Source organism: Paroedura picta, chromosome 4 (assembly GCF_049243985.1).
Source record: "Paroedura picta isolate Pp20150507F chromosome 4, Ppicta_v3.0, whole genome shotgun sequence".
Taxonomy (NCBI): Eukaryota; Metazoa; Chordata; class Lepidosauria; order Squamata; family Gekkonidae; genus Paroedura; species Paroedura picta.
In genome coordinates, this window is record NC_135372.1 from 28,907,803 (window position 1) to 28,935,712 (window position 27,910).

Genomic DNA, 27,910 nt, shown 5'->3' on the forward strand with positions numbered 1-27,910 from the left:
ATGACAAAGAGACAAAGAAACTCAAAAACCGTCACCAATCATGCTGTTTTAGAATTTTTTTTAATTTTTGAAACATGTTCATTTATTTAGAAAGATTTCTATGCTGTTTTCCCCAAAACTTACTTGAGTTGGCTCACAAAGTAAAATAACAATACAACAAGTACAACAACAACATAACAACTGCCAGAATCAAAACAAGCCAGGGAAACAGAAAGTGAGATAAAACCAGCAGGAAAATAATCCCCAACAGCCTAAATGACCTGGTTTAGCAGAGCATAGGTGGGTCCCAGGTAAGCCCCAAGGGGGGAGAGCATTCCAAAGACAAGGAGCCACAATGGGAAAAGCCCCGTCTCCAGTTGCCTCCTGCCTCACCTGTGCAGGTAGGAGTAGAGAAAGCAAGACTTCAAAAGAAAATCTTAATTGGTTAAGAGCAGCGGCCTCTAATCTGGAGAACTGGATTTGATTCTCCTCTCCTCCTCCACAAGCAGCCAAGCGGTTGACTCTGGACCAGCTACAGAACTGTTCTTGCAAAGCAGTTCTGTCAGGGCTCTCTCAGCCCCATCTTCCTCGCAGGGTCTCTCTTGTGTGGAGAGGAAGGGAAGATGATTGTCTTTGACTGGGGTAGTAAAAAGTACGGTATGAAATCCCAGCTCTCCTTCCTCTTCTTAACTGGAGGGCTGGAAATTGCATGCATACTTGCCCTTCCCCAGTCAGAAGGCTTCCAGGCTGCGGTGGCAGCTCCAGTTTGGAAATACCTGGAGGTTTAGAAGGGAATGTAGGGAGGGAAGGGACCACTGTAGAGCATAGTGAACTAGAGTCCGCCTAACAAAGCAGCCATTTTCTCCATGAGAAGGGCAATGAATGAATGAATGAATGAATGAATGAATGAATGAATGAATGAATGAATGAATGAATGAATGAATGAATAAGTGGCCTATGTAGTCTGGAGATTAGTTGCAATTCTATAGGACCTCTGCCCCCACCTGTAAGACTGGCAGACCTACTCCCAAGACAGTCCACTGACAATGATCAGAATAAAAGACAGGTGACCATTTTTTTAAAAATCTCAAAAAACTGGTGCTGTTTATCTAATCAAGCCGATTAGAGGGTTTTTTTTAAATAGAAGAGTTGTTTTTTACACCCTGCTTTTCACTACCCAAAGGAGTCTCAAAGTGGCTTACAATCACCTTCCCTTCTTCTCCCCACAATAGATATCCTGTGAGGGAGGTGGGGCAACAGTGGTATCAGGACTGTGACCAGCCTAAATTTACCCAGCTGGCTGCACGTGGAGGGGGAGTGGAGAATCAAACTCAGCCCCCCAAATTAGAATCCTCCCCTCTGAACCACTACACCAAACAGTTGAATATCATCCAAGAAACAGAAATGAGATTACTCCCGCCCCCACCCCCAAAAAAGAAAGACTTTGAGTCTTCATGTGAGTAAAAATGCTTTTCCCTGACATCTGAGCTTTACCAGAGAAGGAGTCAGCTAGACTGTGGAGATCCACTAGCAGTTCAGAGGTGCTGCCTCGCCCGATTATCAAACAAAGGATCAATGGGTGAATCTGCACTGGGCATTTTATCCCCGCTGACCCCAAATTAAAGGAAGTCATCTATTTGCAACACAGTATCTCTATGGAAGGATAGGAAGAATTATGATTTAAGTTACCTAAACTTACCAAATGTCAATTTCTAAGAGAAAACTGGTAAAAAATATTTTACCGTTGCTATATTACACCTAATGTTATAAAACTGAGAATGATTACAATGATATGTGTTGGAAATGCAATGTGAAAACTGGTTCTTTCTTTCATATGTGGTGGAGGTGTAGTAAAGTCTGTAAATTGTGGGCTAAACTTCACTCTGTATTAGAGACAATATTAAACTTTTAATTGCCTATGACAGTGATCCCCAACCTTTTTATCACCGGGGACCACTCAACGCCGGGGACCACTCACCGGGGACCACTCAACGCCTTTTACTGAGGCCCGGGGGGGGGTAGTTTACTCCTCTACTCTCAACCACTGCCCTAGTGCTCTCTGATCGCTATGGTAATGTTTAAACATCCCTTCAAAATAAGATACAGACACGCCACAACAATGAACATAAGGAACATTTTATTTTCATGGAAATTTTAACTCATGACAATGGGAACCCTGAGCTTGTTTCTCTGCAACGAGATAGTCCCATCTGGGAGTGATGGGAGACAATGACACCCGAAGTGTGTTGTAAAGGGCCGGGGGGGATGAAGTAAAGGGCTGGGGGGGGAGAGAAGGCGTCCTTTGGGGCCCACCTCCAATTAGTCGAAGGACCGCATGTGGTCCGGGGCCCACAGGTTGGGGATCACTAGCCTATGAAACCAGAATATATATTGTTAAGTATCTTCCCAGAGGACCTACCACATCAAGCCAAGGTCTTCTTTTTCTATGCTACAACATCATCGAGAATGATTTTGGCCAAGGTATGGAAAGCCTCAACTTTACCGACATTATCGACTTGGCTTGATAAACTGGCAGAACTCTCAAAAATGGCCAAACTAACCAGCCAAGTAAACAGTAGAATAACACAAGAATTCCAAGTACGATGGCATTATTACATAGACTTCTTGAACAACACAGAGTAAACTATGGGGTCAGGGAACCAAAATTATACCTCTTCAGGGGATGTTTATGTATACTGTATCTAATTTCTGTCTTTTCTGTACTTTATAAATTTTAATAAAAGAACAATTACAAATTAAATACACTGAAATTTAAATGTTAAAAAAGAAAGTCATCTACACGTTATTCGATTTCCATTTTGATATTCACTTTAAATTTTCCCTCTACAATGTCTATGATTGATCCACAGTGATACTACCTTTATCCCACAATATCCAGGAGCGGATCTAAGTTGCTACATTTGAGGAAACCACTCCGAGAGCCCCAGTATTAAGTGTAGATCTTTTGCTGGATTAACTTCCTGCCTGGTGCCTCCAATGCTGATGTAGCAAAGCAGTCTGTGGCTGATTGGTCAGGGCATCAGTTCTAAGACTGCCTGGTTCCCGGTTGCCATTTCATCACAATATTTATTTTTGCCCTCATTTGGGGATCTGTTCTAAAGTGACTGCGCTCCAAAAGCCCACACTTCTATGAGCAAATATTTCCTCTTGGATTTACTCTCCTCTCCTTGTTCTCTGTGAGGCTCCTGCCTCCCTCCCCTCCTTTCCTCGTTCCTGCAGGAAACAAAGATAAGCAGCCTCCTGCTCCACTTGCCCTTCCACGGGAGTCAAAAGGCAGGAAATAAAGCACTTTCTAGCCTTGTGCTCCTTTAACCCCAGCTGGAGCTTCACCCGACACCCCCCCCCCAGAAAACGGGAAGGATACCGAAAATTGGGACGATGCAAATGCAGAAGGGCAATGTGTTTACAATCGGGAAAAAGGAAGACTGTAGATATAGAATCATAGAATCATAGAGTTGGAAGGGGCCATATAGGCCATCTAGTCCAACCCCCTGCTCAACGCAGGATCAGCCCAAAGCCCAAAGCATCCTAAAGCATGGGTTCAAATTGACCAGAATTTGGAAAGATTTACAGTGGAAGAAAATGTGAGTGCAGATTCTACCAAGGACAAACATTCAGAGTTTTAAAAATATCATTGCCCATGTTTCCAAATCTCTCCCTCTCTCTTTCGCTGCTGGTTTTGTAAATTGGTTGTGTACCGAGAGAGCATGGTTTTCATATAGACCTGTCATGGCACCATGATGGGCAGCCAAGCTGAGAGTGGGAATCAGGTTTCCGCAGCTTGCTGGTCTGGAATGCAAGGTCAGGTTGCAGCACAGAGACGGCATCTCTTAAATTGCAGTCGTTTTCCGTTCCATGTCTAAGAGCTAGAGAATGGTCCTTAGTCAATCCTAAGTCAGGGTGCCAGAAGGTGGTGATATCCGGTCCAGGCAAGGCTCGAGCCAGTGGTGAGCAAAGCAAAGTGTGCAGCTTCCTCCACCAGAAGCACTGCCACTTGAACATTCTTCTTGGGCCTCCTCTTGAGAAGACTCAGCTGTTGGGGGAGCAATAAGCCTGATGGCTCACGGCTGGCCTAGAGAGGGCTTCTATTCGTGCTCCTGGCTCTGTCTGCTTGCAAAATGGCAGGGCTCAGGGGAAGCAGGCCCGCTTTCTGGTTCTCCCCCTGCTCTTCTGCGGTCTCTGGCTGAATTGCCTGCTCTTCCAGCTCCCCCGGTTGAGGCGCTTCCCCACAACTCAGATCGTCCTCAGCAGCTGGCTCATGGCACATACATTCATGTATGATCCTGATCTATCAAGACACAAAAAATTATGGGAAATGTAAACATTTTGCAAGAGAGACTGTACAGAAATGCAAACTCCTCTTTAATCCCGAGACAAAGAGAACAAAAGAACATAAGAGAAGCCATGTTGGATCAAGTCAATAGCCTGTCCAATCCAGCATTCTATGTCATATTGTGACTAAAATCCAGGTGCCATCAGAACTCCAAAATCCCTCAAGCACAGGGGTGGGCAAACTGTGGCCCTCCAGATGCTGGCAGGGGCTCATGGGAATTGTAGTCCATGGTCATCTGGAGGGCCACAGTTTGCCCACCCCTGCCTAAGCACCTAGCATGGTTGCCCCCCAAGCAACAAGAAGACAGAACCTCACTGCGCCAGATGTAGTGCTCCATCCCTGGGGCTCAGAGACCCTGATGGGCCTGTGCTCCATCCATTGAAGCTGCCTCTGCTTTTAGCCACGACCACTTCTTGCAGCAGGGAAGGCCATGTGTGAATTACTGGTTGGGTGAAGAAGGGCTTCCTTTTCTCTGTTCTAAGCCTCCTGCTCATGGATTTCCTTGAACCCAAGGGTTCTTGTATGGTAAGAAAGGGAGAAGAGGACTTTTTTCTCCACCTCCTCTATCCCAGACTTATGTAAGCCTCAGTCATGGCCACCTCGGTTGTTGTTTCTCCAGCTAACCTCTTTAACCTTTTTTCTTCGGGAAGGTGTTCCATCCCCTTCATCCTTTCAATGGCCCCTTTCTGTCCCTTTTCCAAGGCTATACTATCTTTCTTGAGGCGCGCTGACGAGAACAGAGCACAAGACCCCCAAATGAAGCTGCACCTCTATTTCTGCAGGGGCAGTGGAAGACTGGCTAATTTGTTTTCAAGAACTGGAACAACCAAAGGAAGGACACGTGAGATCACAATTTAAAAGCAACTTTTGTGATTGATTCAACTATCTTTTTTTTTTAAAGGAAGGATGTTACAACACTAAGGAAACCTGCTCCGCCTGCCCTGCTCTTCTCCTCACACCCCTAGAGCCTGAAATCCCTCTTTTTCGGCTGACAGCTGGGTAAAACCATCCTGCCTGGGCCTGCCTTTATCTCCAAGCAATTTGCAGAACAAACCAATGGAGAGAGGGTGCGGCCACAAGGAGGGAGCCAGACGGAGACACCTCAGCAGCAGCAGCAGTGGCCCAGCCCTCGGAGAGTCTGCAGCAGTCAAAACATCTGTCCAAGACCCATTTGCAGGCCGCAGCTGGCACTGGGCAGGGGCTGCAGCTGCCTCACCGTGGCATCCTCGCCCTTGGCCAAGTGAGTGAGCAAAGAACAACAGGGATAGTCACCTGGGTGTGCTCTGGAACAAACAGCCCTGTTCGAATAAAGAGCATATTCTGGCAGATTGAAGTTTGGGTGCAGGAATCAAGGGTTCGGGGTCCAGCAAGGCAGTGTGGTTTGCTGAGGTTGCCAACTCTGGATTTGGAATTCAGGAATTGAGCCTGGAAGGTGGAGACTCTGCCCTCCAAAGCAGTTATTTTCTCCCTAGGATCCAATCTCAATAACCTGAAGATCAGTTTTAATTTTGGGAGGCATCCAGGCGATCAGATGGGTGCCATTTCAGCCCTAATTAATCCCTCCACAAAACATTCACAATAAATCCCCTAGGTACATGCATAGTGGACGGCTTCACGGTGATTCATTCAGACGGATGGAAAACAGAGAGGTGAACAAAACATTTGATGACCTCAGAGACCCACAGCCCTCCATTGATTTCTTCTGAGATCACAGAATGTTCATGAACATTCTAACACATGGTGAGAGTGGCTTTGTCATAGCATGTTGAAAGTCACTGAAGCTGCTATGGCAAAAGGTAGGTCAGCCAGGCTAGGGGAGTGGAGGAGTGGAGGAAATGCAATTCCCCTAGCCCACCAGTCAAATCTGCTCTTCCCCTACCCCGGCCACCCAGGGACTCTATCCACTTGTATTTGTAGCCTACAAAAACAGAATTTCCAAGCACCTGGCAGGCTGTTGTCCATGGATAATACTAGCTCAGGGGTGGGTGTCACAAGTTGTACATTATTAGAAACAACCACCCAAATGTTAACTTGGCAGGCAATCATTGGAAAGAGTCCAAAGTTTCTTGCATTTCCAAATCACTTGGGGGACAGAAATAAATCTCTCTAACCTGCATAGCGCAGGCCTCCTGATCCCGTCAGATCACAGAAGCTAAGCAGGGCCAACCCCGGCCCTGTTATGCCTGTGGGCATTTGGCCACTGATGCAAATGAGGGTTTCTACCAGCCAAGGAACTAACCAATCAAAGGAACCTGTGAAGGTCCAACCAGATCGCTCTGCTTGGGGCCAATTGGATCGCTCTGCTTAGAGCCAATCGGATTGCTCTGCTTAGGGCTAATCAGAGGCAGCAGCTGGCTGCCTGAAAGGTATAAAAGTGCATGAGTTTGCCTGTTTTTCTCTGTTCAGTAGTTGTAGTCTGTTGCTGGAGTTGCTAAATAAAAAGAGCTGTTCTGGAGAATTGGAGTCTGTGATCACTGACCCTGCACACTTAATACCTTCTGTCCATTCCTTACCCTGGAGTGTTTCTTCGGAGCTTTGAGAGATTGGAGAATTCGTTTTCTCCTGCAGGAGACAGATCATCTTCCTTCCTTCTGAAGGATGGCTCCGTAGCAGGCAGATCCTCGGCTTCCGAAGACAGCATCACCTGCATTAGGGGAGGAGACTGTCAGGGGGCACACAAACACCAGTCAAAAACTACAACCCAAAAGGGGTGGTGGTGGGGAGAATACCTTACAGCAGGCTGCTTCCCCAGGCCACGTGAGGAAAATCACTCTTCCCTGAGATCCCCCCTCCCCCCAAGAAATAGATCAAAACAGAAACAAAGGCAGATTCCACAGCTACAGAGAGTAAGGTAGGATGATGTTTACCGAGCCTCTGCTTTGGCTAAAAAAATTAAAAGCTAGGAAATCTCTCCATCTCGGCCACTGACTGAAATGCTGCAGTGTCACAGCATGCTCACAAACATTCCAAGAGGGAGGGAAAGAGAAGAGACGGCAAGTTAAGCATGAGCAGCCTGGAGCACAGTGAGAAGCAGCAACCTGCACTTGCTTGTGAGTTCGCCCAGTGACAGGCCACAGACAAACTAGAATGACAGAAGTCTTGAAAAGAGCAGGTGATAAAGGAGATAGCCCTGTGGACTTCAGGGGTTGTCTGAAACACAACCTGACTCTTCAGACCTACACAGGTGCTTCATTGTACCAGGTGATCGGCAAACTCTGAAGAACAACAAGTCCTGCCAGATCAACTTGGGTTTCCTTCTTTGACCAGGTGACTGGGCTTACTACATCATGGAAAGTCAGTGGATGTTGTTTGCTTGGATTTCAGCAAGGCTTTTGAGATGGTTCCCCAAGATTTTCTGATGGGTAAAATGGAAGACTGCAAACTGGATTTTCAGATGGCTAGTTGGAACTGGCTAGAAGACCACACCTAAAGAGTGGTTGTCAATGGTAAGGCATCAGAGTGGAGAGCAATGAGCAGCAGAGTGCCACAGGGCTCGATACTGGGTCTGGTACTTTTCAACATTTTTATCGGTGAAAAGGTGGAGGGACTCCTCATTAAATTTGCAGATGTAAAAGTTTAAAAGTTTTAGCTGCTTTCTGGTCTGTGACTATATAAATAAACTTGAATTTGCGGATGACACCAAATTGGGAGGAGTAGTGAACACCCCAGAAGACAGAGCTAAAGTTCAACGAGATCTGAACACACTGGAAAAGTGTGCAACTGAGAACAAGATGCCATTCAATAAAGAGAGGTGCAAAGTTCTACATCTGGGTCACAGAAATGAGAAGCAGGCATCCTGGATGGGAGAGACACTTCTGGGCATCAGTGTGTGGGAACAAGATCGTGCGGTACTTGTGGACTGTAAGCTAAAGATGAGCAGACAGTGTGATGCGACAATAAAGAAGCACCTAATTACAAGGTCCTGAAGCCTGAATGTTATAGCACGCCACTCAAGGAGGGGGAAGCAGGGGAGACCCCTGTTAATGATTAACAAAATGGTGGCATAGCGGTAAATAACATTTTAATTTGGGAATCCCTCACTGGGAAACTGCAAGTCAAGATGCAAAGGATCATGTATGGTTCATGTACGGTTCATAAGTTCAATGTAAACCGCCCCGAGCCTCCGGGGAGGGCGGTATATAAATATAATAAATAAATAAATAAAATAATCACTGTAAAGGTAGATTCAGAAACTGTGCAGTGAAGAGATGTGAAATTTAGATCTACTCCTGGGGTGAGAAAAATTTGAGCTGAAAATGTTGCTTTGTTCGATTCTTTAAGAATGCTGATGCAGGAGTTTGCTCTTGGGCAGAAATTATCTTGGTTAGGTACAAATCAGAATATAGATCCCTGAGTCTTTATATCCCAGAAGGTGAGAGGGGAGGTAAAGATATGGGATATAAGGACTCAAAGATCTGCATTCTGACTCATACCTGATGAAGACCAGGTTCACTCTCAAAGGCTCATTTCTAGAAAATTATTTTGTCTTTAAGGTGTAACCAGGCTCAGTTCAAGATGTTCTATTGCCAACCCCCAGGAAGTCCGGAAAGGATGCATTGTTTGTCCTTGGAGCGGAAGGAGGTGTTACAAAGCCCTCGTTGTTCTCTTCTCTCCCACATTTCTTCTTTTGGGAGCTCTGCGCTTTTTCTGCCTAATGCTAGGGGAACGTCCTTCCACTCCCCACTCAGACAAGAACTTTAAAAGAATTGCAGCAGTGGCATCTCCCTCACACACACACTCACACTCATACTCACACACTACTTCCTCCAAGTTGCTACAACTCCCTGGCAAGAGAACTGCCACTCCCAGAGGAACACCCTCCTTTCTGTCATCATGTCAGCCAGTCGAACTCGTCCGCCCTCCCACCTGTCAGCCCAGCTGCTCCAGCCTTCCCACTAACATGGCCAGCTGCCAACTCCACCCAGGGCCTCCAACCTGACAGGTCAAATTCTACACCCAGCAGGTTCTCACAGGTCACTTTTTTGCTGGATTATGCGAGATGTGTAGTTTGCATGCTTGAACAGAATACAGGGTATGTCCTGCAGGGGGCATTGGAGGAGAAGCGTAGTTAGCATAGTTAGAATAGGAAGGAGCTTCCTGATGTTTTTCATGTAATCTACTCCAACGTCCAGATTGGCTCACTTGGAGATTTCCTGCTCTCCTGAGCACATTTCCTTCCAGCTTGTTTCCAGAACAGAACAGCAGACAGGATGATCGCAGACGGCTATTAGACAGGGAGTCGGGAATCTCTCTCTCCTCTCTGCTGTGTTTTTCTTCACAATAAAAAAACACTCCTGCTTGCAAATCTGCCAGCACATTTGTAATTCCCAGCATTGATGGGAGTCAGGCAACACCCAAGCATCCCTTGCCTAAGATGTGACAGGTCCTGCCTTTGCTGGGGGATCCTAATTCCCTTCCTGGGCCCTTGTTCCCCCCAGCTGCCCAAGTGGAAGTTCTGAACTGAAGTTCAAAGTAGAAGTTCTGGACTACTTCCCATGGGGTTGCTCAGTCCCTCCTGACCACCAGTGGAGCAGGGGGCAGCTGCCGGATTCAGCTTGCGGAACTCCTGGAGATTTTGGAATGGAGCCTAGGGATGCAGGGACTTCAGCGGGGGGGGGGGGAGCAGTGCCTCACAATCCACCTTCCAAAACATCAATTTTCTCTCATCTGTAGTCTGCAAGGGAACTGTGATTCTGACTTCCCTTGGAGGCTACCCCCTTTTAATGTCACAGGCGAGGCTGATGCTGGGGTGGAGAGGTCAACCGCTTTGCCCCACTCAGGATATAGAAGCCAAGGCCTTCCTAAGAACCCCAGAAGAGCCCTGCTGGACCAGACCAATAGTTCATCTAGTCCACCATTCTGTCTGTCACAGTGGCCAACCAGTTCCTCTGGATAGCCAACCATAGGATAGAGAGGCCTTCATGAGAACATGTTATGTTGTGAATTGCATTGCGTATAAAACAATTTTGCCATTGCAAAACATTACAAGAATATCAAAAAAGCCCTGCTGGATCAGATCCAGTCCAGCATCCTGTCTCACACAGTGGCCAACCAGCTCCTCTGGAGGGCCAGCCACAGGGCACAGAGGCTGAAGCCTTCATAAGAACATCAGAAGAGCACTGCTGGATCAGACCAGGGAGGGTCCATCCAGTCCAGCATCCTCCCTCACAGAGAGGCCAACCTGTTCCTCTGGAGGTACAACACCAGGGCAGAGAGTCCGAGGCCTTCCTCAGGACATCAGAAGAACCCTCCTGGATCAGACCAGTGAGGGTCCATCTAGGCCAGTATTCCACTTTACGCAATGACCAGTCGGTTGGGACCACAAAAGGGCACAGAGGCTAAGGCCTTCTGCTGAGGTTACCGCCTGGCACTGAGATTCAGAGGCTCAGTCCCTCTAAGTGTGAAGGAACTTAGTCCCTCTCAGTCACCATGCCGTAAGATCAACAGTTCAAGCTTCCCCTCTACACATAAACTTCTGTCTTTTAACCAATTCATACACAATGGATGTTCAAAATCAAATGCTGAAACAGAGGGAACTGAGGGAAGAACGGTGTGAAGAAAAATGAAAGATTCATTTCTCAGGCATGGTAGGAGTCTTCAGACAGTTTTCATAATCCAGCCTAAATAAAAAACAACCTACCTCACAGGGCTGTTTTGTGGATCACACCGAGATCATGTACTCGGGAGCACTGAGGCTCAGTTGAGGCCCAGCTGCTGTTGCCAGTGATGGGTCAGCCTGGAGTCGCCTCCCGTGAACGGCTCCCACACCAATCCGTGGCAGCGGCACTTGGAACAAGAAGTTCCCCGTTTCCTTTGGCACCCTTCATCAGTCCCAGCTGCTCCAAAATAGGGCAGAGGATGGTCCTCGCTGCCAAGCCAGCACCCGGCAGGGAGCTCACTGAGAAACAGGCTCCCAATCTCCCCATCGGCTCCTCCTTGGCCTTCGTCGCCCCTCGCCATCTCTCACCTCCGGCCTCGGCTCTGCTTGTGAGGGAATTATCTGAGGAAGAAACAAGAGTTTGGCTCACAACATCGCACAAAGCAAAGGCACATGGCTGGGGGGGGGAGGCCACATTTGAGCATCTAAGTCAGGGGTGGGCAAACTGTGTCCCTCCAGATGTCCATGGACTACAATTCCCATGAGCCCCTGCCAGCGAATGCTGGCAGGGGCTCATGGGAATTGTAGTCCATGGACATCGGGAGGGACAAAGTTTGCCCACCCCGGATCAAAGTTGATTAATCAGACCAGCAAGTGGGTTAAATCCGCATACATTTGCAGTCAAAGCAAAACCATAGCAACCAGCAGTGGGAAGGCCACCAGTTTGTTTAGAGATGACATGCTACAATCAGACTGTAGGCTTGCCAACTCTGGATTGGGGAAGTTCCTGGAGATTTGGTGGAGTGAGCCTGGGGAGAGTTGGGCTTGGGGAGGGGAGAGACTTCAGTGAAGTCTAATGCCACAGAGCCCCCCCACCCCCACCCCCCCCGCCGCCCAGCAGACAATTTATTCCGGGAACTGATACCTGTGCTCTGGCCATCAGTAATAATCCCAGGGGATCTCCAGGCCCCACCTGGAGGCTGGCAACCCAAGATGCCAACCAGGCAGCACACAGTGGGCTTCTGGACCTCAGATTATTCCTACCTTAGGCTACTTGGGATCACACCAGACAAAAGAAGAAGAAGAAGAGTTGGTTCTTATATGCCGCTTTTCCCTACCCGAAGCAGGCTCAAAGTGGCTTACAGTCGCCTTCCCATTCCTCTCCCCACAACAGACACCCTGTGGGGTGGGTGAGGCTGAGAGAGCCCTGATATTACTGCTTGGTCAGAACAGTTTTATCAGTGCCGTGGTGAGCCCAAGGTCACCCAGCTGGCTGCATGTGGGGGAGCGCAGAATCGAACCTGGCATGCCAGATTAGAAGTCCGCACTCCTAACCACTACACCAAAGAGCTACTGATGCTTCTCCCCCATATTCCTCTTCCAGTCAAGGACCCTCCACCTTCTCCCTTCCTCTCTTAGAACATTTTTGTGAAACAGAAGGAGAAGAAGCGGTACTTTTTCTGTCCCTCGCTTTTCACTGCCCGAAGGAGTCTCAAGGCGGCTCACAACCAGCTTTGGCAGCTGGGGGGGAACGAGGGCCCAGGAAGGGAACTGGGATTCCCCAGCAGAGAAAGGACCTGCCACTTCTTGAGCAAGGGATGCTTGGGTGTTGCCCCTGCCCTGGCTTCTGCCACTGGCGACCAGCAATGCTGGTGCCTTGTTGGGAATTACCTCTTCTCAGCCATTATCTGTTGCCTAACCTACCAAACACCCATTTAAAAACGCATTATTTTAGTCAAATAATCAAGCTAATTGCCATAAGTCCAATGGGCCTCAGCAAGCATGCAAAATGTGTCCCTCCTGGCCCTTGAGGAGTATCGACCGTGGTTCTTATGCCCATCAGAGGCAGCAAGATGCCTGTCCCTTTCACTCAAAAAGATTTATTTACCAGAAACCCTGGGACATGGATTGAATGATGCCATAAATAAGTGGCACTTATAATATTTAAGAACCAAGCTGGAGTCCAGGGGTACTTTTAAGACCAACAGAGTTTAATTCTTAATTAATTATTGAGTCTCCCGGACTTTGTTCTATTGCTTCAAACCAACACAGTGACCCACTGGAATCCATAAGAATATTTTAGTCAAACATCCACCCAAAATAGAAATTTGACCAGCAGCAAAGGGATCAGAACAAAGCAGCAGCCCTAGGCAAATAGGGACAGAGCATAAGAACAGGGCAGGGGGATCCAATTTGTCTCCCTTTCTATAACCTTCCGAGGTATCAGGACATTACCTCCCCAGGTGGAGGTTCCAGACATTCGGCACTGAAATAGAAGGCCAGTCACTGGACAGAGGAGCTTTGGGAGGCAGTATTTGAAATGCACAGAAAAACGCCGGATCTCATCTCAGAAGCCATAAAATACACTACAAGATTTCTCCCCTGCAGATTCATGACAACTTGTTCTCCATGTCTAAATCTGCAAACTTTAGAGCTGGCTTTCTTACTTGACAGAACTGGAGGATTTCCCAAATGGGTGGGAGTTCATTAGTTTTTAAAATCTTTATTTAATATGTTAAATATTTATAGGGTGATGGGACCATATAGGGCCCTGTCGATTCGTACCCCCCTGACCAACGATGGGCCTGGAGGGGGGAAGGGGAGGGGCCCCAGGTGGGCGTGTCCACAGCTCTGCTTCCAGGGCCGGATTTTCCTATAGGCCAGGGGTAGTCAAACTGCGTTCCTCCAGATGTCCGTGGACTACAATTCCCAGGAGCCCCCTGCCAGCGAATGCTGGCAGGGGCTTCTGGGAATCGTAGTCCATGGACATCTGGAGGGCCGCAGTTTGACTACCCCTGCTATAGGCTAACTAGGCTTCAGCCTAGGGCCTCAAGATCAAGAGGGGCCTATATTCCACATTTTTATAAAGGTTAGTACCAATCACAATATGTTTCATTTAACATATAGATATATATATCACAGTAATGATGTATTTTATTATCTCTCATGTAATTTACAAACTTAAAAATGGGAGGTGAAAGGGCCATATAAGTGGAATAGCCTAGGATAGCAGTCCCCAACCTTCTTGTAGTCGAGGACCGCCTCCGAGGGTGGGAGAGAGCCGGCGGCCTGGCCACAGCAGCTGCACGTAAACACGCACACGCAGTTGCCGCGCATGCACGTTTTTGCCACTAGGTGGCGCTAACGCGCATGCGCAGAACAGCCTCACGTGCGCGTTTTCGCCAGAAGGGGGCGCAAACACGCATGCACGCGGCTCCGTAGGCGCGCCAGCAGGTGCAAACGCACAGGTGCAGCAGCTCCACGCCTATGCATTTGTGCCTACCGGCGCCCCCCTCTTCCCCCCCTCCCCCCGTGGACTAGTCCCCGGTCCAAAAAAGGTTGGGGACCACTGCTTTAGATAAACTGTTTAATTCAGACAGGTGGTGCAGCCGAATGGCAGAGCTGATTAGTGATTCAACCTCCCAACAGATGGATCTTGGGAGACCCGGGTTCAGTCCCGGCTAGCAATGTATACCCATGGAGAACGCTCAAAAGGCAGTTCTGTCATTAGGGTTGCCATCCTCCAGGTGGGACCTGGAGGTCTCCCAGAATTACAACTGATCTCTGGATGACAGAGACCAGTTCTTCTGGAGAAAAATGGATATTTTATGTTGGCAGAGTTTAAACTGGAGAAGGAGCAGAGCACCAGGCTGCTAAAAAAATAAGAGTTTTCTTAAGAAGAGAAACAACTTTGTACAGCGAGAGAGGGGGGAAAGGCCTGACTAATGGTTCTAGCTGTTGTTTGCAGTCATTCTGCTATTCTGGAGGCCAGCAGGAAGAAAATATATTCAACGGAACAGGAAGTCTCTGACTGAGCCAATCTTCAGAAACCAAAATCTCCAGGGTTTTCCCAACCCAAAGTTGGCATCCCTACAGAGAATTTTATGAATTCCTTTCCTTCATCTGTTGCTGGATTCCTCCCCCCCCCCAATCCCCCATCTCCTCACACTTTTAAAAAGGATGCCAAATTTCCCCAGCTCCCCTTTGGTGCGTTTTGTAGGAAGGATGTGGGCAGAGCGACCTGCTCAAAAAAACCTCCAGTGCTAAAGTTCAAATACATTTTAAATATCAGCTGACATATTAAAGCCCTACTTCATCAAAGGCCACCTTAAGTGAACTTTTATGGCTAACATTTTCCAGCTCCAGGAAGGCAGCAACGGCAGGGAAGAGCTGACTCAGCCTCCTACTCACGACAAACTAGCTGCAAAGGCATTTTTTTTTAAAGAGGGGCATGGATGGGGTGGGGGAGGGGTTGTTTTGGCTGTTTTGCTTCGCACAAATCATTGCCAAGGACCTCCTCGCCCCCAGATTAATATTTATGGAGGCAAGGGGATCCCCGGCCTTGCCAGAAAAGCATTGCTGTCTTCTGAATGAACACACAGCTCAGAATCTCTCTCCGAGATTCCAGGTTGGGATGTTTATAAACTAGGGTTGTCAGAACCAGGTTGGGAAACACCTGGAGATTAGGGAGTGGAACCTGAGGACAGGGATCTCCACGGGGCATAAAACCACCCTCCAAAGCAGCCATTTCCTCAAGGGGAACTGATCTCTGTAGACTGGAGATGAGTCGGAATTCCAAACAATGCCCAGGTCCCACCTGCAGGCTGGCATCTTTAATCGCTCCTAGTGGAGCGGATTAAATAATCCGGCAAGGGTCCTGAGGGCGGGACCTGTCCGTGATGAGGAAGGGTGCCGATAGGCCCCTTCCTCCGGACTGAAGATCCGCCCCCCTTCCAGCTCACCCCGCAGCCGCCTGCGAGAGGGCAGGTTGACGCCTCACCACGCCACCAGGACGGGCCGGCGGCGGCCGCTCGCTCAACACCTCGCCCTCCGGCCCGCACAGCCGGGAGCAGCCCGTGACGCCACGCGGCGCTGGAGGATGCGGCGGCGTCCGCACGCTCACAGACCCACTTGGCCGCCACCCTATGTTAACCAGCGGCCCGCCCACTGGAGGAGGCTAAGGGCCCGCTTGCGGGCCCGCAGCCCGTGCCGCCCCCAGCCCGGCACGCTGCGAAACAACCGCCCCAGCGACAGCGGCCTCACCTCCAGCTCCACTGCCTCCATTCAGGCCCAGGTAGGCCACACTGCGGGGTGGGGGGGGCAGGACAAGCTGGATCCGGCTCACACACCGCCCCACGCCCGCCCTCAGGTCCGGCCCCTGGCCCAGCACGCCTGGAGAGCCAGGCCCTGACAATCCCGAGCCCCGCTAGTGCCCGCTGTCTTTAGAGTACAGCGGGCTTATTTCCTAGTCCCTATTTTAAACCAGGAGTTGTGGGTGAGAAGAAAGAGTGAGGCTTCCCAGGTCTTCTTTGGCCCCCAGCAGGAGGTGGGAGAATTTTCAGGGCAATCATAAACAGAAGCGACAGCTTCTAATCTGGTGAACTGGGTTTGATTCTCCGCTCCTACCCCACATGCAACTAGCTGGGTGACCTTGGGCTCGCCACAGCACTGAGGGCCATTGTGCACGAGTTTAATGTAGCAGAAGGCTTTCATACTGTAAACGCTACTAATTTGCAGTTCCGCAAGACGTCGCACACAATCTACAACACTCCTGCAACAGTTCCGTGAAAAGCAATTCATTGTAGCGCTTCTAAGGAAATTGGGAAAAGTGGATTCACCCTCCGAAAAGCGCTACACTCTTGCGAACAATCTGCAACACTAGCGAAAAAGACCTGTGCATTCTCATTGTTGCGGTTCCAGCAAAGTCCCTCCCACTGGCTCTCTCCTCCAAACTTCCGGCGAAGCGATCGCCATTTTTTTTCCTCGGAGCGAGCGGGGAAAGCAACGAACCAGCAAGGCTTCATTCACCCAGCGAGGCTTCTCCGGCTACAGTCCCTCCACAGAAGTGCTTTAAAGTCCCCAAGCACAACACAGCCCCCTGTTTGCCAGTTCCCTTTAATTTCGGCCGAAAATGGCGCCCGTGCGGGGGGGGGATTTTTTTTTTACACGGGGGAGCGTGGTAACAATGAATCGCCAGCTCATACGCCAGCTAGATGGGTCTCTCCGTTGCAACGAATCAACGCATATTCGTTGCAACGTGTGTGTGTGTGTTTTTTTAACCTGTGCTTAAAGGGAAAGGGCCTTTTCCGGAGCATGATAACAACCGCCCATTGGCTGATCGTTTGATTGACGGCCAGGGGCAGGACCTAAGCACAGAAAAAATTGCTTCCTTTCTAGCGATTCCTGCGAGACCGGAAACCTGTGGGGAACGAATGAAATGCTACTGGATTCCAATTCAAATGCAGGTATGCGTAATGCTGAGATTCCACTATTTTAAATAGTGTTTCCGCTTTGTGAAACCAACTGGCAACATTGGTCCTTGTGCGGAAACACCCTGAGAAAGCCCCCACTGATAAAGCTGTTCTGACCGAGCAGTAATCTCAGGGCTCTCTCAGCCTCACCCACCTCACTGTGTGTCTGTTGTGGAGAGAGGAAAAGGAAGGCAAGTGGAAGCCACTTTGAGACTCCTTCAGATAGAAAAAGCAACATATAAGAACCAACTCTCCTTCTTCTTCTTCAGTAATATCAGGGCTCTCCCAGCCTCAACTTCCTCACAGGGTGTCTATTGAGGGGAAAGGAACAGAAAGTGAGTGGAAGCCGCTTGGAGACTCCTTCGGGGAGACAAAAGTGGCATATAAGAACCAACTCTTCTTCTTCTTCAGTAGTATCAGGGCTCTCTCAGCCCCACCATCTCACAGGGTGTCTGTTGTGGGGAAAGGAAAGGGAAGGCGAGTGGAAGCCACTTGGAGACTCCTCCTGGGCTGAGTCTGCACCAACATGTTTTTTTGGGCTCGGTCCTGCTGATTTCTGTTCAAATCAGACTCTGATCTTGCCAGAGATTTACAACAATCATTTCCCCCGACAGGAAAGAGCATTAATGCTGGGTATGTTAACTTGGTGGAAAATGCACTCTTGCCAATGCTCAGATTTAGAAACCCCCCTTTCTCCCCTGCCTGGGGTCTTTCAAGCTTTGCTGCATGAATCACTCAAGAGATGTAGCTCTTCAGTGGAATGTCCGTTCACCAGCTTATTCACTCATGAACCCTGACGCCTGCCTCCGTTCTGAGATCACCTCTTTGGCATTCAATAAGATGCAACCAGCACAAAATGACCGCACTTCCAGTGATGTCACAGAATACGAGAGAACATTCCGGAGTCCCAGCGAAGGGGGGGCGGAGTCAACAATAGATGGGGACCAGGCAACACCACTCTTTGCAAGAGAAACAAAAAAATGTTGTGTAGTGGAGGGTGCTGCCCAAATGTTGGGGTGGCAGGAGACAGGGCAAGTGAAGGCGAAAAGCAGGCATTTGAAGGGTCAGTGTGCAGAAGGAAGGAAGAAGAAGAAGAAGAAGAAGAAGAGTTGGTTCTTATATACCACTTTTCCCTACCCGAAGGAGGCTCAAAGCAGCTTACAGTCGCCTTCCCATTCCTCTCCCCACAACAGACACCCTGTGAGGTGGGAGAGGCTGAGAGAGCCCTGATATTCTTGCTCGGTCAGAACAGTTTTATCAGTGCCATGGCAAGCCCAAGGTCACCCAGCTGGATGCATGTGGGGGAGCGCAGAATCGAACCCGGCATGCCAGATTAGAAGTCCGCACTCCTAACCACTACACCAAACTGGGTGTAGGCAGGGAGGCAGGCAGGAGGAAGGGGGAGGGTGCTACTCCTGCTTCTCCTCTCCTTACCAAAAGGCCTCTGTGACACTGCTGGTCTCCATTCCTGCAGAATGGCCTTCCCGAGGAGACAATAGAGCCAAGCGTGGCAGGGTTGAAGAATTGCTGCAAAGAGAGTGGGAATATGAGGAAAGCTGGCAATCTTAGGTCCCAGCCACTAGTTTAGCTGGTTAGGGGGGGAGCTGACTAATTCTTGTATGAGAGGTCCATCAATTGCTATTTAAAAACAAGGACTAGATGGAGCCTCCATGTTCAGAGGCAATATATCTCTGAATACCATTTGTAACAAGGAAATTTTGGCCTCTATGACCTGTTTTGGGGCATCTGGCTGAACACTGTGAAATAGGATGTGGACCCATCAGTTTGATTTAGCTTAAAAATACATAGCTGGAAGGTACCTCAAGGGTCATCTAGTCCAACCCATGCACAAGGCAGAAAATTCACAGCTACCTCCCCACTCCCCCAGCAAGCCAGAGGAAGGCTAAAAACCTTCACGATCCCACAGTGGGCATCAGCATTACCCCGGGCATGGAAGAAAGGGCCAGGAGCTCTGAGCTCTGGCTTAGGTTCTTGAAACTCCAGTGGGAGGCCAATGCCCTCCTTCTAGGGCAGCTGCTTCTTATATAAAGAGTGTGGCTGATAAAGTCGCACAGATGGGTCGCCAAGTTGGTCTGAAGCAGCAGAACCAAGTCTGAGTCCACCTTGAAGTCCAACAATGTTTTATCCAAGGTATGAGCTTTCATGGGCACGGTTTGTTCAAAATACAAGCAGACTAATCAGCAACAGCATAAAGGGAACAGACACCTAACCTCGGAAGGGAGGTAGGTTTGAGAGCCAGAGAATGTGGGGCAAATGGCGTTAGATTTAAAAATTAGCCAACCCAGTTCTATGACAGAGCCAACTTGGTGTAGTGGTTAGGAGTGCAGACTTCTAATCTGGTGAGCTGGGTTTGATTCCACACTCCTCCCCTTGCAGCCAGCTGGGTGACCTTGGGCTCACCACAGCACTGAGAAAGCTGTTCTCACCATATCAGGACTCTCTCAGCCTCACCTCCCTCACAGGGTGTCTGTTGTAAGAAGAGGAAAGGGAAGGCGATTGGAAGCCGCTTTGAGATTCCTTCAAATGGAGGAAAGTGGCATATAAGAACCAACTCTTTTTCTTCTGATTCCCCATTCCTCCCCCGCATGCAGCCAGCTGGGTGATCTTGGGCTAGTCACAGCCCTGATAAAGTTGTTCTGACCGGGCAGTAATAGGGCTCTCTCATCCTCCCCTCCCTCACAGGGTGTCTGTTGTGGAGAGAGGAAAGGGAAGGTGAATATAAGCCGCTTTGAGACTCCCCCTGGAAGAGAAAAGCGGCATATAAGAACCAACTCTTCTTCTTCTTCTATTGATGCATGCTGTTTAGTCTAGCCAGACCGAACAGGGCTAGAACTCTGGGAGGGCAAGCTGGTTCATCATCTCCCTGCTTAAGCCATCACCCCAAGTGCACCTGTTTAGGAGTAGTTCAGATCAGTAACCAACCAGTGACAAGATCCTCCAGAGGCAAGAAGAGGAAACGGAGGGAAGGGGAACCTCAGCTAGAAAAACTTCAGCTTCAGTTGCAAAGCATCACTAAGCGCTGAGTCAGGAATCTGGGCAGGAGGCAAAAATCTTCACCCCAGAACCATCAGAGTTGCTCCAATCATCACCTGAAGATCACGCTCAGAAAAAAAGGTCTTCTCAACTCCCTGGATGATGGGAAAGATTTAGCTTCTCTGGCATGCTGTTGGTCCCATGAGCAAGAAGGGCAGGCAGGCACGTTGATTTCATGGGGGGGGGGGCGGGTTCTTGCAGCCTTGGAGGTTGCCAAGTGAAGCCATGGTAAAAAGTCTCTGATATGCTCAATTGTAAACTTGATCCATAGGTTTATACGAGGGCCATGGAGCACTGCTCAGGCACTATTGGCCTCATCTTGTGTTATCAAGAGGCTTCCTTGCTGGTATTTCTGAACAATTTTCTCGTCATGGGATTCTGATCCTGTGAAGGTTCAAGGGGGTGGCAGGTTACAGTGGATAAGCGATAGGGTTGTGAGTGTCCTGCACAGGGTTGGACTAGATGACCCAGGAGTTCCCTTCCACCTCTATTATTCTAGAACTAAAGCCCATTTTATAAATAAATAAAATGGACGCCAGGCACCAATCCTATGGGAAGCGGCGGCAGCGCAGAAGGATCAAGGGTGGGCTAGTTGGGGTGGGTGGGTGCGTGAGTGTGGGGGCGGGGCATCCCTGCTCCTTTCTCAACGGGGAGGAGAGGTCACCGGGAGGACTCACGGCTCGGAGGTCTGCTCCTTCTGTGTGGTGAGTCTCCTGGTGGCTGAGGTGAGGCCAAGCCAAGCAGCCAATGGGGAGCCGCGCCATTGGCCGCTTGGCCCTTGAGTGCCGCTCCGAGGGGGGAATCAGGAGCCGCTTCACGGCTCCTGATTCGCCCCTCCGAGTTTTTATCCCGGACAGGGCCCGCCCTAACTCTTCCCCAGTTGCCCTTACCGCTTTATTTTATCCGCTCCGCAGGAGCGTTTAAAGATTCCAAGTTAAGCTGACAACCTCCTTGTGTCACCACTAGTCCAATTGATCTCTAGGCTATCACCCAAATCTCCAGCTATTCCCCAACCCAGAGCTGGCACCCTATCCCAACAAAATCAGATCCCAACAGGACCTTTATGGCCAACAAAGATGTCCAACTCACGCCTTGAATAAATCTTTGTTGGCCTTAAAGGTGTTATTGGAGTCTTGATTTTGTTGCGCTACTTCAGACCAACATGGTGACCCCTATCCCAAGTTTTAACTAAACTCCTTCTTCCCCCAAATATGCCCTAACTTGATACATATTACTCACCAACCCCCCCCCACACACACACACAAAAATCTACCAGCAAGGATTCTCACCCCTTATGCGGAACACATCCACATGGGGGAGAAGGTGGCCAGCACAGATTCCTTTTCCCCCACACATGTACACGCCTTCCTTGCCTCTCCCTATACTGCTCATTTTCCTGATGTCCCTGGTCCCTTCCCCCTCCTTCTCTCTTACACATACACACACACACAGACAAAGACTCTTTCCCCCCCCCCATTCCTTCCTGCCCACTTCCCCCTTACCTATTGCTTCCATGACCTTGTCCCTGGTCTCTCCCCACTCTCAGACAGTCACACACACACACACACACACACACACCAAGATTCCTCCTCCACTTCCCCTCCCTTCCCCCTCCTTACCACTTGTGGCAGGAAGGCGCCATATTCTCTGCCACCTCAGTTGGGTGACTGGGCTGGGCTGGCCTCTGTGGACAGTTCCTCCATGAGTGGTTGGCCTCTGCCACCACCACTGCTACCCCAGACTCAGCAAGTGGCACCCCTGAGGCTGAGCCAGCCTCCTCGGCCACTGCTACCACCTCTGCCTGCCTTCATGCCAGCTGCCTCCCATGGTCTTCTGGTGTGCCTGGGGGTGGGGAATGACGGACATCATGTCCATGAGAACTTTCATTTCACCGAGCACACCAGAAGATGTGTTCCACATAAGAAGAAGAAGAGTTGGTTCTTAGTGCTGTGGCGAGCCCAAAGTCACCCAGCTGGCCTCACATGGAGGGGGAGTAGGAAATCAAACCCAGCTCACCAGATTAGCAGTCAGTGCTCCTAACCACTACACCAAGCTGGCTTGTCTGGAAGTTTGCAACCATGTTGAATAACTTCCTCACCGACTCTTGTTCAACAGGGTGCCTCTGGGAATCCTTTTACTATTTTCCAGACACCTGGTAAGTAGAAATCATTTTTCTATAGAAAATCATCACACGCCTGTAGGACAGAATACACAAGTGGGATTTATATGCTCATGAGCTGCTTTTTATATGGAACAGATGGGTTGACCAGCCGTCCCACTGAGTGGGTCGTCAGCACCCAAGCTGTGGAACTGAACAGAGCATCATCTTTCTACTGTAGTTTTATCAAACCTTTCCTCCAAAGAGCTAATAAAGTTCTGTCCCACTTTTCCTCCAAAGAGGATGATTCTCTCTTCCCACCTATTATCCTAAGAGCCCTGAGTGGTAGGCAAGCCAAAAAGACAGCGACTGTCCCAAAGTTACCCTGTGAGATTCATGGCAGAGTGGGGATTCTCAGGTCCTGGTCAGACACTACTCCACTTCCTGATGGACAGCCATCCTGACTCTCCCTTGGAAACATTTGCGAGATGGTTGGAAGCCATGATGGTCACCTGAAACTCACCCCCTCCAAGATGGAGGTCCGGGGGCTGGAGAGGAAAGGACTGGGAGAGGAAGTGCACTCGCCCTGCCTGTACGTTGTGCAACTTAGACATAATCTTTGACATCTCCCTTTCAATGGAGACTCAGGTCACTAAAGCAGCGCAGCTGGCCTTTCCCCACTTTCACCCATGTCCAGCCAGTCCTCAGGAAGCTGCACTGGCTCCCAGTTGAATTCTGAATGAGGCTAAAGGTTTTGGCATTAATCTTTAAGGCCATTCATGATCTGAGCCCAGCATATCTGAGGGACCACATCTCTGACTATACTCCCCAAAGAGTAATTTGCTCCACCGATTCCAACAGACTAATGATCCCTGGCCCTAGAGAGGTATGTTTGGACTCGACCAGGGGCAGGGCCTGTTCTGTTGTGGCCCCTGTCTGGGGGAATGAGCTCCCGGAAGAGCTGAGGGCCCTGCAAGACAGAGGTCTTCCACCAGGTGTTTGGTTGGGGCCAATGAGGATATCTACCAGCCCCCCCCCCTACACACACATACACACACACACACAATACACTCCCTGAATGCGAGAAGCAGTTAGTGGGCAGGACATTTTATTCTGAATTTTACTGAATTTTATTGTTTTGTTGTTATATTATGGATAATGTACATTTTGTATGGTTTTAAATGGGGTAAACTACCCCAAGTTGGCTATGCTGGTAGGGGTAGTTATAGAAATCAGATAATAAATAAACAAACTAAAGGTGCCAACCTCCAGGTGGGGCCTGGGGATCTCTTGGAATTCCAACTCATCTCTAGACTACAGAGATCACTTCCCCTGGTTGAAATGGCTGCTTTGGAGCCAGGGAGTCTGTGGCCTTGGACCTCCCTGAGGCCCTTGTTCTCCCCAGGTTCCATCCCCAAATCTCCAGGATATTTGTCAACCCTACCTCCCCACTACCAAAGGCTGGGAGAAATCCAGCCACCCTTCATCACGCTGACTTCACTTCTAGATGGTCAAGAATTGATGTTCGGTCTAGTTTTCATTTTCAAAAATCCTCAATTTTGTTTTTCATTATGCTTTTGTGTTTGGAAATCCTGTCTATGTACTGATTTATAAGGAGAGGCAGAGAAATCTATAAGCAGCATCTGCCTACAAATACAGAAAGAAGGAAATCTTCATTTAAAATCAATCTTACAGATGTTGCTTTTTGCACCTTGAGATCCACAGAGTCAACGCTGACTCCTTTTGTGGTCCAGTAGATCTGCCGGGGCAAGAAAACTGGAAGTCCAGGGTTCTTCTGATACTACAAAGTGATCCCGCCACATGTGGGATCTGAGTCAGGATACCGGCCCTGGAGCACACCAGAGGTGGATCATCCCTTGAAACACAAATTTGTGTGCCAGCTCTCTGATCAACTGAAATGCACCCACAGTTCTTCCATCTGCATAGCCCCACATCACTGCCTGAGCAGGGACTTCTGCTCTGATAGAGGAGGATTGCATGGAGTTCTCCCAGAATCATCACTGATTTCCGGATAGAAGAGCTCCATTCCCCTGGAGAGAAAGGCAGACTCCATGGCATTGTGTTGAGGTCCCTCCCCAGGCTGCAGCAGCAAATCTCCAGGAATTTCCAAACCTGGGGACATTCCGCACAAGGACCAATGTTGCCAATTATTCACAGAATGCAGAAACGCTATATTAAATAGTGGAATTTCGTCATTCTGCATACCTTTTTTTTTAGTGGAATATAGACGTCCCAGTAGCGTTTCATTCATTCCCCACAGGTTTCCGGTCTCACTGGAACTGCAACAAAGGAAGCTATTTTTTTCTGCGCTTCTTCCCGCCCCTGGCCATCAATCAAATGGAACAGCCAATGGGCTGTTGTGTTCATGCTCACGAAAAGCCCCTTTCCCTTTAAGAACTGTTTTTTTTAAACCAAACACACCCATTGCAACGAATCTGTGTTCATTCATAGCAACGAATATGTGTTCATTCATTGTCTCAGAAAAACCTTTTTTGCAGGCGTAGGAGCTAGCACTTAATCATTTACACGCTCTTCAAGTAAAAAAAAAATCCCCCCCCCATTGGTGCGATTTGTGGCCGAAATTACGGGCAGAGTAGAGCAGGGGGCTGTATTGTGCTTGGGAACTTTAAAGACACTTGCAGTAGAGAGCTTTGTTTTACTCTTAAGCACTTCTGTGAATGGACTTTAGCAGAAGCCTCACTCGTTCGTTGCTTTCCCCGGTCTAAGGGGGAAAAAATGGCGATCGCTTCTCCAGAAGTTCGGGAGTGAGAGTGGGGGAGGGACATTCTTTCTACCGCTACATTAAGAACTCACATGTCTTTTGCTGATGTGTTGCAGCTTGTGCTCAGTAGTGTAGCGGTTTTTTCAGGGGGAATCCACTTTTCCTGATTTCCCGAAAAGCGCTACAATGAAGCGCTTTTTGCGCGAGTGTTGCAGGAGAGTTGCAGATTGGGTGCGACGTCATGCGGAACGTTGAATTTGTAGCGTTTTCCAAAGGTAAGACTTCTGCTACATTTAAGTCGTGCGGAATGACCCCTGGAGTTGGCAACTTCATTCATTCATTCATTCAGTCATTCATTCATTTGATTTCTTGGCTGCCCCTCTCTGACAGCAGTCTCGGGGCGGCTAACCACATTAAAATCCCATGCATAGACAATGTTAAAAGCAATGATCAAATAACTCCTAACATTTGAAAGCTCAATAACCTTTTAAAAGGGTCCAACCCCATGGGGTCAGAAGTATCCTGGTTTAGATTTTATATAGAAGTACACATGGGAGGAGAGGGGGAAGGGGGGGATTTAGTTATCCATCTATGCTGGCCTTGGGCTCTACCTTACACCTGGCCTGGTGGAAGAGTGCTGTTTTGGCAGCTCCGAAAGGGCCCGGATGTCTGCCGGCAGCTCATCCTACCAGGCCCAGGCCGGTCACACTTCTTTGGGGCCAGAAGTTTGCAGAGCGCAATGCCCTTCAGGGTATGTACTCGGATAGGCGGCAGGCAGGTAGGTAGGTAGGTAGGTAGGTGACAGATGATACATTGATAATAGCGAGATGGAGAGATAGGAAGAAGAAGAAGAAGAAGAAGAAGAAGAAGAAGAAGAAGAAGAAGAAGATGATGATGATGATGATGATGATGATGATGATGATGATGATGATGATGATGATGATGATGATGATGATGATGATAATATAAGAGACAGAGACAGAAAGAGGGTGCCATTTTGGCAAGGACCAACATCGAGCTCAGTTTTATTTATTTGTACATGCCACAGCTCAGAGCACTGGCGTACACAGATCAGCCTCACAACACCCCTACGAGGGAGGCCAAGCTGAAAGAGGAGCAGGTACATGGGGGTCCACAGCCTTAGTTTAACTCAGCAACAAAGGCCCAGGGGAGTTAAAGCAGCCGGAATTTTTTCTCCACTTAAAATCATTAAATTTCCTTCAACTTTTCCTGGAACATCCTTGAACCATAAAAGTACTTCTGATACTCCAGAATACGGTTACCAACTCTGAGTTGGGAAAGACCTGGAGATTTGAGGTTGTGGAGACTGGGGGTTGCCTTGAGAGAGGTCCACAGTGCGGTATAATTCCCTCCCCGAGCAGCCATGTTCTCCAAGGGGATGGATCTTTGTCACCTGGAGATGAGTTGTAATTTTGCTAGACCCCCCAGGCCTCTTCTGGAGATGGCTCCTCTGCACTAGAAGCACACTCGGGGGGGGGGGTGAGAAATTCAGTGGGCAGAATGTGAGCGGGGGGGAAGGTGGGGGCTGAGCTGTAGCTCACCAGAGTCCCCTTAACCTCAGTGAACACATGAATGCACATGAAGCCGCCTGATCCTGAGCCAGACCCCCAGCCCATCAAATTCAGTATTGCCTACTCAGACTGGCCGCTGCCCTCCAGGCCTTTCACATCACCGGGTCATTGGAACTAGGGTTGTGCACTTTGGCTCGGTTTGGCCACCTCGAAACCCGAAGCAGCACGTAGGAGGCCAGCGCCACGGCGCAGAGAGGAGGGGCGGAGGCAGCGGTGCATCAGCCAGTGGCCGCACGCAGGCGCAGAGCTCTGTGCCTGCGTGCAGCTGCTGGCTGGCTTACCACCGCCACCAACGCCCCTCCTCTCCGTGCCACAGCACTGGCCGCCTCGGGCTGCGGTGATCGCCAAGGCAGCCAAACCAAGCCGAAGCGTGCCCCCCTAATTGGAACTGGAGATGCTGGGGTCTGAACCTGAGACCTCCCACTTGCCAAGCAGAGGCTCTACCACTAAACCACTGCTTAGTGTATCCTGGAGGTCTCCTGAATACAACTGATCTCCTTTCCCCTGGAGAAAAGACCCTGCTGGGCTCTTTTCCCTCCTCAAACTCCCCAGTCTCCACAGCCCGAATCTCCAGGAATCCTCCACCCTGGAGCTGGCAACCCTAAGGGACAACTGCAGCGGTCCATTGGCCAGTTTCTTGACTTTGAGCCAGGCCAGGACTTGAGCCGACAAGCACCCCTTGAGGCCTACCGTTCGTCGCTGATGAGCAGCAGGACGGAGCCGTTCTGGATTTTGGCCTCCTTCACGGTCTCATGTTCCCCAAGCTGCCGGGCGTTGTAGTGGAAGGTCTTCTTCCAGGAGGTGACGCCCTCCCTCACCAGGTAGGCCCGCAGGTCCATCATGTTGTCGGTGGGCCGCACGGTCAGGGGCAGCAGCACGTCGTCCTCAGCCACGTGGACCTTGATGTGGTACCTCTTCCAGCGGGAGAGGCTTCTCCGCAGGGTCTCCATCTCTCCTACCTTGAGAGACGCAGCCGCCAAGGCAGGCAGCAGACACATGGAGCTGGAGAATGAGGGAGAAACCTCCCCGGCAGAGTTTCGGGAGGAAACACCACCCTGTGGGGCTGGCCAAACCAGTTCCCAGCCAGCTGCCGAGCAGCATGTTTTACATTCCGCGGAAGAGCCTCATCTCCGAGAATCATCAGCCGTTTTGCACAAGGAACCTCTGAACACGTGCAGGCATGAAGCCGGAAGGTTCAGCCCCCGGCCTCTGCAGGTCATGAATCTCAGGGGCCAGGAGTC

At 49.5% G+C, this 27,910-nt stretch overlaps 1 protein-coding gene across 2 annotated transcripts; it reads right to left on the minus strand.

Annotated features, from left to right (window-relative positions):
* Window positions 1–27,707, minus strand: TINCR (TINCR ubiquitin domain containing). 2 transcript variants are annotated; one of them, XM_077332105.1, is made up of 4 exons: window positions 27,360–27,707; window positions 10,974–11,333; window positions 6,847–6,977; window positions 1–4,288 (listed from the first exon to the last, which is right to left on the minus strand). In XM_077332105.1, the coding sequence occupies exons 1-2, from the start codon at window positions 27,665–27,667 to the stop codon at window positions 11,330–11,332; spliced, it is 312 nt and encodes a 103-aa protein (XP_077188220.1). In that variant the 5' UTR covers window positions 27,668–27,707; the 3' UTR covers window positions 1–4,288; window positions 6,847–6,977; window positions 10,974–11,329. The 2 variants fall into 2 exon arrangements, 1 of the variants encoding a protein (XP_077188220.1); XR_013229971.1 differs by lacking the exons at window positions 10,974–11,333; window positions 27,360–27,707 and adding an exon at window positions 7,201–7,373.
* Window positions 27,708–27,910: the final 203 nt, after the last annotated feature.

Excerpts from the sequence above, each read along its gene's own strand:
- TINCR (XM_077332105.1), bottom strand. The coding sequence starts at position 27,667 with ATGTGTCTGCTGCCTGCCTTGGCGGCTGCGTCTCTCAAGGTAGGAGAG.